This window comes from Saccostrea echinata, unplaced genomic scaffold (assembly GCF_033153115.1).
Source record: "Saccostrea echinata isolate AGI-Se365-2 ecotype Australia unplaced genomic scaffold, CSIRO_AGI_Sech_v1 ptg000030l, whole genome shotgun sequence".
Taxonomy (NCBI): domain Eukaryota; kingdom Metazoa; phylum Mollusca; class Bivalvia; order Ostreida; family Ostreidae; genus Saccostrea; species Saccostrea echinata.
Genome location: NW_026889779.1, coordinates 32361176 through 32378128, shown reverse-complemented (window position 1 = coordinate 32378128; position 16953 = coordinate 32361176). Strand labels below are relative to the sequence as shown.

Below are 16953 nucleotides of genomic sequence, written 5' to 3'. Positions count from 1 at the left end.
TATTAAAAGCAGAAAGGATGTGTGTTTGTTTAATCCTTCCCTTAAAGTCAGGTACAGTTATAAACTTCGGCCTCGTGATGTATGGAATAAAACCCGGGGTAAATCCCCGTACACCTTTGATTGGACCTGGATTACTAATAGTATCCCGGCATCAACGGAACTTTCAGAAAATGTCGAGATATCCGGGTTATCGAGATGAGACTCGACGTCCAAGATTTAAACGCGAAACGTGACTAATTTATTACATACATGATTTCAATAGTCAGTAAAAAAAAAATGCTTCCTTTCATATTTCACGGTCATCAAAACTTTGCATGAGCCTCCGTTTTTGTTTTGTTTTTTGTCGCTTGAAACGTCACCATTGCTTTTATTTTCCATCTTTCTCAAAATGAAAATTTTTTTTATTGTTGTCTAACAGTTGGTGTTAATGTCGTTGATGATCAGAACATTTTTATAACAATATAATATGACATTCATAATTTAACCACTTGTTACTAGTACTTTTTTCCTCTGTCAGTGATTTATTCTCAAAAGATGTCGCTATATCAACATTTACCAGAAGTTCGTAATTTCTTTATATACAGCCTAATCTATCGTTTAATCTGCTTTTTTCTTCTGTTTCATACGCATATTTTCACGCATAATGTCACGTTCCATATAAATGTTATTTTCTTCAACGTTGAGTATAATGCTCATGGAAAAGCCCACATTAGATTTATTTTAATAAAATTCCTAAACCAAGCGCAATTTAATTTCAAGCCAGCTTTCATCGGAACAATTTAAGAAAATTTATACAAAAGTAATTGTGTATCAGAGAGTACTATATTTTATGCATTATTTGATCATTTCATTATTTTTTTTTTCAAAATTATATTTTGTAGCAAAATTTTCGTGGCACCCTTTTCTCCATTTTTTTCCCTAAGCATATTCTTTTGCTGTTAATTTTGTAGAGAATTATTTACATAACATTTATACAATCCCCCCTTTTCATTTGTTGTAGTACATGTAGGTTCGAATCTCCCATGTTACAAGTATCTTTATCAAAAACAAGACGTTCTCTCTTTTTTTGTTTGAACTTTTACCGGTTGTCTTTTTTATTCGTCGATTTATTTATTTATATTTTGTTTGTTTGTCAATAATCTCCCGATCCCCCCCCCCCCCCCCCCCCACACACACATTAACGCTTCGCCCTTCTCTGGTCTAATTGTGCATATCAATATGATTAACTATGGATTAAAATTTAAATAACCATTTTAAAATGAAGGAATTTTTAAAATAAAGCACTTATAAAGTACGCGTATATGTGCATTTATCTCTCTCTCTCTCTCTCTCTCTCTGAAACATATTTACGTGCATGTAGAATACCTTTTAATAATAAGTCTAATTCATATGAGTCAAATTTAAGTATTTGCAAATTGCTCAGAAAACAAATACACAGTATTTTTAGTCATGCATAGTATATAGACATCGCTATAAATCGCTGTACCCAACAATGTGTTCAATGTCGCGATTAGATTAATTATGCGATATCAAGAAAAATGCTTATTAATAAACAGAATTATGAATAAATACATGTACTAAATAGTAATAATATTATTTATTACAAATTTCGGCATCAATTTTCAAATATTTTTTTTATTTCACCTGGAAATCCAATTTTATTTCTTGTTCACAAAACGCAGTCGACAAAAATTACTTCCGTGTTTACAACACCGCGACTTTGACGTCGTTTTCTGAGCATTATGACGTCAAAAGATAAGGGCCCTTTTCTCATGACGGCAGTCATATATATATATATATATATATATATATATATATATATATATATATATATATATATATATATATATATATATATATATATATTGTAATGATTTTTTAGCAGTTGATATGATGTTAAACGAAGTACATGTATTAGTAAAATAACATTTATCCTATTTGTTTTACGTTCAAAGATTATTTGAATGTTACTTAAAACTTATAAATGAAATTGTTTAGCATTTCTTTTCTACACTTTGTACAACCTTTTCTGATGATGAATTAAAAACTAGACTTTTTGATATCATTGACAACAGCTTTGTTAACAAATAGAACTCAGAAATTTTCATATTTTGTGATTGGTCATCTACAAAATTACATTGTAAAATTGATTCTACGCATAAGTACTCTGAGGTTGATATTTAAAGGATGCTGAGGTTCCTCATTTACAATACCTATGTAGTTTTTGGGGAGCAGGTCTTCCAATAATCTGTTGAATTTGTTGGAATTCTAGTGGATACTTATTTTACTTCTTTACTTCTTTGTTAGCCGACCTGTTTTTATACTCATATGAAACAGAATTTATTCAAACATCTCTACATGAAAATATGAAAATACTTGATGTGGCCTTCAACTCGACATTTAGATATTTCGATGACATGCTATCAATTACCAATATGTTACACAGTAAGGTCCAGCTAACAACAAACGAGGTGATTTAAGTTTTTTCCAATATCAACTTCAACATACAATCAACCAATATCAACTTTCCTTATTTATGTAAAAGTATTTCATTATCACCGCATATAGTGTTTATGTCTCCCAACCTATTGGCTACTCAAGAGCATGTTCTGAGTAAGACGATCAATTTTTCTAACCGAGGCAGTCTACTGACAAATAAGTTGATGACATTGGTAGCAAATATATCTGATCATTCAGTCGAATTTTGCCCGAAATATTTCATACCAATTGTTAAGCCTCTTTTTAAACTAAATATTTCGAGACCATCCATTCAAAGTAAAGATCTTTCTGAACGAAGATGGGCATTTGTACATTTGAAATGAGTGAAGAAATAATGATTTAATATCTTTTAATATCTGTGTTTTTATCTAGTTACAATTTGTCTTGTTTAAAGGACATATAAGATCGATTATTGTTCGTTATTTTCATCTTTTCTTTTTTCATTAAAATATCAGAAAAACAGTAAAAAAAAATCATAATTATTCACAAACCATGGAATATCAAATGTTTATCATACTAAAACCGGGGATGCTTACTCCTCCAAAGCACCTGATTCCACCTCTAGTGTTTTCAGTGGTCGGTGTTTTTGCCAAGGCCTGTTTTTGACTGGTTTTGTTTACTGGATTTATGAGATTGATCACTGTTCGTTCACCTTTCATATTCAAGCATTTTCATTAAATCAAAGTGTCATGATTGAAAATGTTAAAATACATCTTATGTCTAAATGATTACTGAAAATCATTTGGGAGATTATTCTAGTCAGTATATTCCCTTGTTTATGAGGTTCTCAACTAATAGTATAACATTGTACGGGGTTTGGTGTCTCAGAACTTTTAATTAGAAGAAAAATGATCTTCTTATTCATAATACATGTTGAAAAATTGACAGGGCTGTTTTAGGTAGAAATGTTTAAAATTACAAAATTGTTTACCTGGCCTAAGGAAGAAAAATTTCCATTACGAGAATCTAAAAATCCAACAACGACTGCAGATCAAAGTTATGGAAATTCTCTGATGTCATTAGAAACTGGCAATTCATCTTTTAATGGGACTATTACTTTGTTTAAAAAAAAACATGGGATTTTATATCTTATAATCTCAAACAGGATTTTTTTTTACATTGAATTTATACGCATAACTATATACATGGGTTGTTTGTATGCTTATTACTTGTAACATATGGCCTTTGAAATGTCCAGAAAGTTTGATAAACATGTAAAAAAATCTTTGTCACTAGAAATGATGGTTATACCCCCCTTTTCTTGCATCTGTCATTAAGGACGTATTAAGTAGTGATCCTTTCTGACTGGTTAGGGGAAGTTGGTGAAAATGCCTTAAACTGGTTTGACAGTAAATAAACTCTAACCCTAAATGACAGCTGCAGCAATCAATTTAATCAGTACCCCAATAACAAGAAGTGCGTTTAGGAGAAAGTTAATTTAGTAATTTGATGAATAAAATTGTTATTGTGAATCAATAAAGTTCTAACTTTCTTTTGAAGATGTCATTATTTTCATTTTTTATCATGACAATTTCTTTTATCAAAGTAATCATGGGTCCTTGTGGGTCCTTTTTCAAAGCATTTGTGGGTCAATTATAAATTATTTCAAGGAGATACCTCTATATGAAAAGCTCTACAGATTTTTAATATTTTAATCTAGATTTTTGAGCAATTTCCATTATTTCTTTAATTTGTCATTTTGTCCATGTATGTTGCTGGAAATGATTCAAAGTGAAAAATGATTTTTGAAAGGATGAATGGTTCGTCTCACTATTTTATGTATTGCTGCCTTGGTTTCGGTCTCCGATTGTATCATAATTTCCAATGACTTGACCTTATTGAAGAAAGGCATATGGTGATACTTGACATAAAACAAAAAAAAAAAAAAAAACAAAAAAAAAACTTCGACAGGGAGTTCTTTGGGTACATATCGGATGTAGACTTAATTTGAAGTTTTTCCCTTGAAAAACTAATCACCAAAAACTACATAGATATTGCCAATCAGTAACTCGAGCATTTTTTAAATATCAACTTCGGAGTACTTATGTGTACAATTAGAATGTTCGTAAACAAAATTTTGCAGATGACCAATGACAAAGTATTTAAATTTACGAGTTCCATTTTTATGGAAAAAGCAGCTGTCTATAATGTCAAAAAGCTTGGACTTTAATTTCCCTTAGGGAATTGTTGTATGAAGTGTTGAAAAGTCGTACATTCTGATGCTATATATTGACTTTGGTTAAATTATGTGATTTCAAATTTTCTAAATGTTCCTTGAAGGTTTCAAATATTAACCTCTCATTAACTTGTCGAATATGTTGTACAGTACTCCTAAAGTTTTCCTTCTCTGCTGTTAATATTTTAATGAGGCGTAAGGAAAGAGGCTGGTACAACGTTTACTAGATCTAGCTGTGTATCTTTGTTTGTAAGAATTTTTACGTAGTTAAGGAATTCAGTATAGGTATGGTAATTCAAATTCAATTTGATTGCTGGGAACGTAAAAAAATATTTAAAACCGACTTAATTTTGAAGAATGTCCTTCTCTCTCTCTCTCTCTCTCTCTCTCTCTCTCTGTGTGTGTGTGTAAAAAGAATTATACCAAATTTAAGAAGTGTGTTGCATGGTTACATTACTATTTTGTATTTAAACATAATAAATTGCATGTTGACAAAAAGTCTAACCGTAGATAAGTGCGGAAATGCACTGAAAATAAAAAAAAAAATCACGTATGAATTAGGTTACAGTTAGTGCGACCTAGTAATAACTTTATACCGGGGATAGAAATCATGGACTTGCATGTACGTCATAAGAAAACTCTTTCTAAGAATTTAAATTTTTTCATGTGCTTTTGTTCTGTCCTTTCTCAAAACCACTTTTCAAATTAAACCACATAGACGTTCTTGCACTGAAAGTGGGTATACAAGGTATATTTCTGCGTGCAGGTGTACTAAGGGAAGTCCGGAACAACTCTTTATTATACAAAACAAAACAAATTTTTATGCACACTGTGTAATGCAAAGGAGTGGTCTTAATGGCTTACTATGCAATTATTGTAGGACAAAAAAAGATGATAAAAAAGGAAATGTACGTAAAATATTCAAGTCGTTATTTGGAATGAGAAATGTTATTTTTTATTTATTATATTATATTTTCACCTTTTAATCATTATAGTTGTTTTGAGTTTTAATGTTAATGTATTTTGGTTCATATTACTTCTACCGTGCTTTTAGTCTAATCAACAAGGATTGGAGGGAAAATTGACTTAAATAATTATAGGAGCAATTGACTTTGAATGTGTTTTACACTAATCTGCTGGCAATTGATGCATACTATACAAGTTGAAACTAATTGTGTCCGGAGAAAATGAGCAGCGCCAAATACAATTCTTGTTTATTTGTTTGAAAAGAGCGTAATCCTTTACACATGTATTTCTAATTTTTTAAACAATTAAAACAGATAAAAAACAAATGATTACATTTTTGTCACTACCCTATTGTTCTTATTAATCATGTTCTTGACGAAACATTATTTTATTGAAAATAAGCGTCATCGGACAATCTACTGTAAAATATCATCTCAAAATGGCACCTTAAAACCATACTACAGGTGATGATTTTTTAGTAGATTTTATCAATTGTTTATTGACTTACTGATAAAATTTCGTAAAATATCCTCAAACTCATATGGGGTTTGGTAGACATACTTATAAAAGATCTTAAGAATAATATTAATTAAAATCTTCAAATTCACCGTTACAGTATTGCAGTCGGTAGAGTGTTCGATCCGTGATCGGAAGGTTGTTGGTTCAAACACTGGCCGCGATTGACCGAAGTAAGAAAATTAGAGTGTTCCAAGGAACGCATTTATCGCCTGCTTTGTAGCTTCATTAAAGGTGTAAATAAATCTAAGGGTGGTCAGCTTTTTATTTACCTATAAGCATGATAGACTGAGAGTTCATGGATTTGCCTGCAAAGAAAAAGAAAAAGCATCCATGATAGTATGACTGCGATAGAATCTGACAATCAAAGAAAATATGGTTCCATAACCCTCAAATGAATAATTAAATTAAAATTAATAGAAATAACTATTTGTCATTTTATTAATACATGTACGTGTTTCCAACAATCCTCCAAAAGAGATTTCAGTGTGTTATTATTACAATTGTCATTCTACACAATCCATTGTTGAATACCGATTCAATGTATTTTTATGGAATTTAAATACAAGTTTGTCTGGTAACTGAATATCATACAATTTCAAAGTACTTTCTCTTGAGCTTAACGTGTTTCCAAGAATCATTCAAATGAGATTTCAGTCTGTCTTTACTGAATTTCTAAGTCTACTCGATCCATTGTGGAATACCGATCCCAATGTATTTTCATTGTATTTAAAAATATAAGTTTGTCTGGTAACTGAACATCATACGGTTTCATAGTACACTATCATAAGCTCATAAACATGTGTAAAAGCTAATTATGTAAACCCTGCTCCTAAAAATTCAAAAATCGTAAGTTTAATTAAACTGCCCAAGATATTTTTTGCAAAGTAGGTCAAAGGTCAAGGTCAAGTGGATTATAATGCTGGTATTTTTCATATTGTCTTATGAAAAATAGTGCATATGCTAAAAAGCATAGACTTACCTCTTTAATGTCAAAAGTATTCTATATATCGACACTATGAGCTATTTTGGAAAGTAGGTCAAAGGTCAAGGTCACGAGGTCAGTAATCATGGTAAATTACAAAAGCCATAGTGCAAAGCAATTTATGTGCAAAGTATTAAATCCATACCTCTGACAGTTCTTGAGATATAAGGTGTGACAGACGGACAGTCAGACTGACGGACAGCTAGACAGACAGACGGACATACAGACAGAGAGACGCCGGGTTAAGTGATCCCTTAGTGCCGCTCTGCTATGTAGGCGACACGAAAACATACAGCAACTGTTCCTTTGCCAAGCGCTCGGCACTCTGAAGTGAAATTTGGGGGGCTGTGGGGTTGGATGAGACCTTAAAAACGGAGTCCCTGAGTCACGACAGGCGTTGGTAAGATAAAGATCCCTAACTCAATGGATCTGAGTCTAAAACTGAAGCCCTTCGACGGTATATGGTAACTTTTCTATATTAGTTAAAAACTCTCGAAATGGGCGTAAAACAACATACAATCAATCAATCAATCAAAAAAAAAAAAAAAAAAAAAAAAAAAAAAAAAAAAAAAAAAAAACCAGTTAACAGAAATTAATGTGCACCTTCATTTTTTTGGCAAGTAGTAAGAATACCATCATCATCGGTCATGTTGAGTTATTAAAAATCACTTTGAATTAATGACCCATGTTATGTACATCAGTTCTTAATATGTCAAACATACAACAAATGTTTTCGAAACTTGTAACAATTATGGTGTTTTCAGTGTAAATATTGGATGTTTTGTGTAAAAGCGATGGTATGTTTAATAAAATGTATGGAGACAACGAACAGAATTCAAGCTCAAAGGTCCATTCAACAATACAAATTTTGGAGCAGAGCAAACACGGTCCTCTAAAACATCAGAGGTGGGATCAGATGCCATGGAGGAGTGAGCCGACCGTTCACACCCCTGTACTCCTTGTCATTTCGGGAAATAACGTAAATATCCGTCGGTAATTCAGTGTGTAAATAATGACCTAACAATTAGTATGAAAAATGTCAGTCAGCATTTGACTCAATGATAAATTGTATTTGCTGACAAGGTCATTGTATCGACCATAGAACTTACAAAATGAGGACTATAAAAATGAGACTGCTGTTATTGTTGTTTCATCAACTTGTTTGTCAATAACTTACCTCGTTTTAGATATTTGTTCATACGTAGAGCATGCTCTTGCGTATCAAATCAACTGAGAGATATAAACCCCGTATGCAGGTGATGAAGGTATATTGCTGCTAAGTAAGGGAAGTTGACCATTGAAAAGTTAAAGTCATTATGTTTATCATAAAGCTTGGTTGTTAGATTACCATTAAGGTCTTTTTCAAGTAAAATATTCAAACATGAAACAGATGTGTCAGTCTCTTTGGTATCTTTTATTTCAAGCTCACTGGGATATATCGTATCGACTTATGAATGGAAATAATCACTGTTAATTGACAATACGTCGTCGAAATATCTAAATGTCGAGTTGAAGGCCACAGCAAATGTTTTCTACTTTTCAATGTATTCAAATTAAACACGAGATGCAACTTCTTCAAAACCATTTAATTTTCTAGGTTTTATTTAAATTCTTTAATCATTTCTGCCCTGTGACGCGTCTTCAGCACGATTGATTAAAGTTAAACTAACAAAATTAAATCTTTGGACAATTTATCTTTTAAACTGAAATTGACCAGATCCATTTGATCGTATGTTATCAAAACATCAAATTTAGCTCAAACTACATGTAGGTCATAAAGGACGACAAATTAAATGACTTCGTACTGACATGGCCTTTTTAAATGTGACGTTAAGGATGTTTTTGTTCCATATCAAACGTGAATCAGTGTTTACATTGGCTTGCGAGAAATACAGACAGTGATCCACAATTTAAATACAGATTGTAAATTACTTGGTATGAAAGCAAGTTAAAATGAGATGCAGATACCTGAATGCATGAATGCATGGACCAATGTTTTATTTTGTCAGGAGATAAAACTATAATATTATAAAGTTTTCACCTCACATGAGCTAACCTGAATTTAAATCTTTATTAGAGCACCTAGTTTGTATTCTTTTGAATCAGTATTTATCAAAAAACTTCAACAAGAAAGGAGATGTATCTTGCTATGGCCTTTAATTCGAAATTAAGATGTATCGAGGACATTAAATCAATAAATAATATTCACGTTTTTCATACGTTCATTGAATGTATCTCAAGAACTCGAAATAAAAGACGCTAATGAGACACTTGCGTCATACTTCAAGGTTAACTAGAGAAAGACACTGATGATAAACTAACAACTAAACTTTATGACTGACATGATGAATTCAAATTTTCTATCGACTTCCTTTCTTTAGGTAGCAATATACCATTATCACCTGCATATGGTGTTTATCTCTCTTATTTGATTCGATAGTAAGAGAATTTTCAGCAATTTTACGAGCATTTTTTAAAATTAAGGCCTGCATATGGTGTTTATCTCTCTTATTTGATTCGATAGTAAGAGAATTTTCAGCAATTTTACGAGCATTTTTTAAAATTAAGGCTGGTTACTGCTAAATATGCTGATGCTACAGGGGTATCAACAATCTAATTTAAAGTCAACATTTCGCAAACCCTATGTTCGATACAATGACCCTGTTTGCAAATACTACCTGCTGAATGTTGACTGACGATTTTAATACAAATTGATAGGCTATTGTTTTCATACTGAGCTAACTAATGATTTATCTGTTTACCCAGTCAAGTCAAAAGGCACATGGCGGAAAAGACAGGTCGACAGGAAATGCGTAGTCCCTCATGGCTCCTCTGAAGTTTCTGGGGTCCTTGATTTTTCTGCTCTCATTTTCTATTGTTTATATGGACGTTTGAGAATGATTGCTTTTGGTCATCTTCATAATTTATTCTTAACAAAGTGCGTAGTTGTAATTCTATAAAATGTTAAATTTAACTTTCCCTTTATATCAACTGAACTAAATTCAACTAAATTTTGCAAAAATAATGCATCTATAGAAATATAAGAACATCCAATTTTTCTTTGAAAGTCTACACAATTTAAAAAAAAAGAGATAGTTAGAAAATAGTGAAAATAGGATATTTCAAGATTCAGAGAGCTAGAAAAGATAAATAAAAACTTAACGTGAAATCACCCTCTTGTTTTAGTAAATTTATGTATCTCCAAATCATGGTCACTAGGTGGGGATAGGGTGGAGCAATAACAGTAGAATAAAGTTTTAATTATAAAGATACATATATTTGGGAAAATCCAGGAAAAATATCTGTGGCGTCAACACTAGTCTTTTTATTACACTGATGTTAAATCCAGAATTCGTTCAGAGCACAAAGATTGGGACGCGCAAGGGGCAACGTATTATCATATCTAAACTTTCTATAGACAGTTCGGGTATGCTGTTGTTTTCATAGTCTATCAACCCACCCTTCTGTCATACTATCTTCCTCCTCAAACTTCTCTTACGTTTTAAGCAGTAGCCATATGATTTTTTAAATATGCTTTATAATGTAGATCCTATGATATAAGACTTTCTTTAGTTTTCATTTTCATTCTTGGCGCTAACTGGGGTTGAAGAAAGAGAAAAAAACCCTGGTTCCCAGAACTCTTCGTACATTTCACACAAAAGCATAATAATATTTTGGAATATGATTTGTTGTGTCCTTTAAGTGTGCAATAAGATATTGGAATTTTCAAAATAATCAAGACTGCCAAGGTAGGTCAGTCGGTAGAGGGCTTGCTCCATGATCGGTTCAAGCTCCAGCCACGGCAGACCTAGTTCGAAAAATATAGGTAGAAATTGTTCCTTAGCCAAGGCACTTTGAAGTGAAAGTTTCGGGAATTTCGGATGAGACCTTAAAAACCGAGGCCCCAAATCACTGTAGGTGTTAATTAGATAAAGCTCCCTCACTGCTCAAGGGACAGGAGTGCCCAGTAAAGGTCTTAATTAATTTAAAGTCTTTTACCGGATTATTGTGACGTCTCTGTATCGAGTGAAAAAAATCTTGAATGGGACGAAAAACAACATTTAATCAATCATTCATTATCATTTAGGATGCCAACAGGGAGAGAAAACCAAAAATTTAAAACTTTCTACAAAAATATTTTTTTCCAAATCTCCTTTTAAAACTGAATCTATTCTTCATTAAATTCTTTAATTTCAGACTGATATGAATTTATGATAGATAATACCAATAAAAAAACGGAGATGACGAACAGTATTCAAGCTCAACGTCCAGTCAGACAATACACATCGGGAACAGAGCAGACACGACCTCCAAAAACATCAAAGGTGAGATCAGGTGCCATGAAGGCGTGAGCATCCTCTGCCGACCGGTCACACCCGACGTGTGCTTCTTTTCATGATCGGGAAAAAACGGAAAAATCCGTAGACAATTCAATGTGTAAATAATGGCCTAACAATTAGTATGAAAAATGTCAGTCAGCATTTGACTCAATGATAAATTATATTTGCTGACAAGGCCATTGTATCGACCCCAGACCTTACGAAATGAGGACTATAAAACGAGACTGCTGATATTGTTGTTTCATCTTTTGTTTGTCAATAGCTTGCATCGATTTAAAAATTGTCCATACAAAGAGCATGATCTTCCATATTGAATCAATTTTGGGAGACAAATACCCCAAATGCAGGTGATAAGGGTATATTGCTACATAAGTAAGGGAAGTTGACGATCAAAAAATTGAGGTCATCAAGTTTATCATAAAGCTTTGTTGTTAGGTCTTTTTCTAGTAAAACATCCAAAAATGAAACAGATGAGTAAGACTCTGTGGTATCTTTTATTTCAAGCTCACTTGAAATATATCGAGTCGACATATGAATGAAAGTAACTATTGATAATTGAGAATACATCGTCAAAATATCTAAATATCGAGTTGAAGGCCGCTGCAATTGTTTTCTTCTTTTCTTGCTGAAGTTTTTGAATAATTTCTGCTTCATCTGAATGCAAGAATAGGTCTGCTAAAGAGGGAGCGCAATTTGTAACCATGAAGACCTGATCTCCAAGAACTACATAGATATTGTCAATCAGAAACTCAAGCATCATTTTACTATCAACTTCAGAGTACTTGCGTGTACAATCAGATTGCTTTTTAACAAAATAAAAATGACGAGGTGAGCATATTTACGAGTTCCATTTTTATTGAAAAAGCAGTTGTCTATGTCAAAAAGCCTGGACTTTAAGTTATCGAGGGGAATGGTTGTATAAAGTGTTGAAAAGTCGTATCTTTTGATGTTCTGATTTTGTTAAAATTTTGTAACTGAAAATTTTCTAAAAGTTTTTTAACTCCATAAAAATCCTTACAAACAAAGATACATAGTGGGTTCTAGTAAATATTCTACCAGGCCTCCTTCTTTACTCTTCACTAAAATATTAACAGCAGTGAAAGAGAAACTTCGGGAGGACTGTACAACAAAAAATTCAAGATGTCAAAGACAGAAGGATAGATGATTTTCATATTGCCCCTCAGTCGCTTAATGCGCGATTTCAACATCCATCTAATACATTTAGTCCATTCTGACAATGTGTCATGTTCTTCTTTTCCATATTTAGTCCATCGTCTGACATAATCTTCTACTGAATTTATAATATTTATAAATATTATAATATTTTTGAAACTATGTTGAAAGACCGGGGTTCCATAAACTTTGGCCCTCTTATAATAAGTGATTTAAGGTCCTTATTATGAGGCCCATAGACTACATGATTTCCTGAGCATCTTCTGCTCAGTTTGAAACATGTATGTCAGTGTATATATGTAAATTATGATTACAATTATTGCTTTTTCGCTGCTTACCCAGGTACGAAGGTGAAAACATTCAGACGCAAAAACTTTTTTCTACGGTTTTACTGTCTTCTGACATCATCTAATTCTTTCTACAATATAAAGTGATTATTAACATTTTTCAATTTACTTAAATGTCTGAATAAATAAAACATATTTAATAAATGAAGAACTGTCTATAAAGTTTAATTAGTTTTCTATTAGATTTTAGAAAAATAAATATTTAATTCATAAATAAGCAAACAAACCAGGAAACCAATATCAAAAGTTATAAACGTGTGAAACATTATTTTGCCTGTAGGCTTCACACAATATGTTTTGTCAGAAAAACGGAACATGTTAAAATGTATTTTTTGTTTTAAAATATCCCGGAAATTGTTTTTTTTTCTCTTGTTATTGTGCCAAGCTTACAATAATGACACCTTTTATTTTCATATCTCGGCCAAAGGACAAATTTCCATTGAAGGAATAACTCCACACGCAAGCAAAGCTGGGCGAAAAGTCTGATGAGTCATTTTCTTGTCACTATTTGTAAAGCCTTAACTGAAGATTTATTCTTTTAATGTCGACGTCTTTTAAGAATACCTTTTTACAATTCGAGATACTTCATCTCTCTATCAGAGAGTTTTGTTTCTTTAAAGAAATTCAATGAATGAATACTAATATTTATTTTTTATGAAAGAAATGCAATGGATGAATATTAATATTTATTTGTTTATGAAAGAAATTCAATGAATAGATATTAATATTTATTTGTCCATGAAAGAAATTCATAGCAAATCGAACATAGAGGACCCACAAGTACTAATTATAGCAGGTATTATATTTTGGATAACAAGTTTCAATGTACATGCCTTCTAGATATTTTGATATTTTATTTTGCAGATGAAAACGAAATCAAAATGATGTAGTTTTTGCAGTCTTTTAGGGGTTAAACACTTTTTTAAAAATAAAACCAGGAACGTAAATTAGATTAAACATCCTATAACTCGATTAAATGACTAACTTTAACATGATGATTCTGTTCTCAACCCGTTTCGTAAAATTAAATCTTTAAGTAAACAGTGGAATGTTTAAATGTGTCAAGAGTCAATTGATTTATTTATTTTGATAAGACTCCACAATGTTCATCATTTGATAAGTCGAAATACATTGATTCACATTAGGAAAAACTCAGGACGGCTGCACTTACGTTAGCAACTTCAACTAAAACTTAAATAACATTAAAAGTTATGTCAGGGACGCACAACTTCTGCACTTAAAGATTTCTAATACGATGCGCAAAACACCCTTTGAAAATCATAGCTTAATTATAAGGAAGAGGATTTAATGAAATTCTATTATTATAACGTCGGCCGTCTTATATTGTGCTTTTGCCTTTAACAGGCCTGTACGAAACACACAGTATACTATCTTTCACACACATATGATTAGAAAATAAACCCTTCCTCTTTACGTCGTGTTTGAAGAAAAATTTAAGTGTATGAATGTATTGAAAAGTTAAAAATTTATACTCCTTAAGGATACGATTCAGTCCTTGCTGGTCAATTACATTGTAGTCAAAATCAGATAAAACTTTTAAAGGAAAGTGTAAAGAAGAGTTAAGTGTAATATATTGCTAGATTGCATTACTGGATTTTGCGACTTTCCTAAAAAGGATTTTTTTTTTCTGACTCGGGCATTTTTCTTCATTCATACTGATAGTTATTTTTGTTTTAAAACACAGGATTTATGAGATTTATGACTGTTCCTTGTCTTCACTTCTTTATATACTTAAGAGATTGGAAACGGTCTTTGAATAAAGGAAAAGTCTCAACAGTGCAAATAACATTCAATATTTATTAAAATATGTATAAAATGAATTTTCGAATAAATGAGCATAAAGTTTAATAGATGAAGATGACTACAACAATAAAAGTATCACAGCAATGCTTATAGTATGAAGAAATCCATAGGACTATTCACCAAAAACATAAGAAAGTCTTTTTATAGCATTTTTAAATAATTCCAAGGTCCCATAAATCCTTATACAACATCGGGCACAGATTCCAATGCAAAAGAGGAGTCCTTTGGCATTCATTGCCTGGTGTGAGTACGATTTCCCTAACAGTGTCCACGACACAAAACTGTCACAATTATTGTGAAACACTGAGTATTGTCTCTCACCTAGGCGTCTTTTGGCTCGTTTTACTGCTTCAGATTTCTCTTCTTGTGTCTTGGGGTAATAGTCAGAGGTTATATGATACACACCGGAACTAAAATCTAATGTTTCGTCACTGTCCGTAACTTCTACCGATTCCTGGATGATCTCGGCGACCCCTTTCAAAAGAATTATCATAGAAATCCTTTTCGGGGCATAGTGAACAATTGTCAATTTGTTTTCTGTTGCATCGGTTACTAAAAAGTGGTGATCGTAACTATAGTCAAATTTCCAACACAAAAAATGTAGAGCACGTGGTCTGTGAACCCTGATGTGGGAAGCTGGCCCTATTTCTCCGCTTCTTACCAATTTTCGTACTTCAGATGCATCCTCTAGACGAGTTTCAAGGCACTTAGACTGTTTTTCTGTTAATGAAGTGTGCGTCATAAACATCTTCAGAATTTTGTCCATATAACATTCAGCATAAACCAACACCTTGTCACATCGCTGAAACGATGGAGAAAGAACTGATCAACATGTAAACATTTCTTCGCTTTTATAGTTCTCGATCTATTCTTAGAATAGGTTTTCCCCTTTCTCATGGGAGGCGGGGCTTAGTGATTTTAATGTGGTCAACGAGATTTAAAATGAGACGCTAGACTGCCTTGAAAACATTATGTTTAAGGTCAGATAAAAACAGCTAATTAGAAAAAATGTGGCAAATCGGAATTATATCACGCTATCTGAAAGAAACAATATAAGCAGCTTACCAATAATTCTGAAAACCCCCCCAAATTATTGTGCATCGAGGAGCGATTTAAAAAAAACTCGAACAACACTTATATCAAATTAATTGATATCAAATATCAGCCTCTAACTATACGACCAGAAAGCGACTTAAAGTAAATAATAATTTTCTCGCAAGAAATTTTATTATTTCTAGAGAGGACCGGATTTGAACGAGACTTAGGAAAGTAATTTTCCATTGCGCGCAAAACATTGCAGTGTTCGTTTGAGTCATAGTCGCAGTTACGGGGAATACCAAACAAAAAAATCTGCTGTACTTAACATTAAGAGCAAACGCTGAATAAATTAACTGAATGAGGTTGGTAAGATCTGGACGAGTTAGCAGACTGAATTCAGCTAGCGGCATTGGTGATATGTGAAGTTAATAGGATCAGCAACATGTTTTATAAACACTTCAGAAAAAAGATATATTACTTACGATGTTTATTTGTTGTGTCTGGTCCTTTCAAGGTTTTATGTTTAGGATTTTGTCCCTCACTCTCTCTTTCTCTCCCTCCATTTATGAAAAATCAAAATACATGCAAATGGATATCAATTACATATATTAAATAACTGTTTTCATGTAGACACATTCTATTATAACAATATAAATTTATATGATATAATTGTCTAATATAGTATTCGGTAATGTCACTTGTTTTGGTCATTATCAACACAAAAGGAATCTCAGTGGAAAAATGTACAAACATGTTTATATTATTATATACTTGACATATTTACAGCTAGATTATTATATTATTATCATATTACTCAGTACAGTGACATTGGTGTTGACAGGTGCTGTGTTACTTTGGATTTAAATGTGAATATAGTGGTATGTAATAGTACGTCTGAAATGTCATGTATTTGTTTTTGCATTAAAAATTGTCGTTCGATAGCGCTATTAAGCTTAATAATGTCATTGTTTGTAAACCCTACTCTAAATAAAAGTAATATATCATTATACGACACTTATTGTAAATTATGATGCAAAATTATTTGAAAAAGATTAATTTCATGTAAACGATAAAAACTATGAATAATTT

At 32.1% G+C, this 16953-nt stretch overlaps 1 protein-coding gene across 1 annotated transcript; it reads right to left on the bottom strand.

Moving 5' to 3' along the window:
• Positions 1–14806: 14806 nt before the first annotated feature.
• Positions 14807–15642, bottom strand: LOC133196730 (uncharacterized). The gene has a single exon (XM_061332590.1). It carries the CDS (start codon positions 15590–15592, stop codon positions 14939–14941), a length of 654 nt encoding a protein of 217 aa, XP_061188574.1. The 5' UTR covers positions 15593–15642; the 3' UTR covers positions 14807–14938.
• Positions 15643–16953: the final 1311 nt, after the last annotated feature.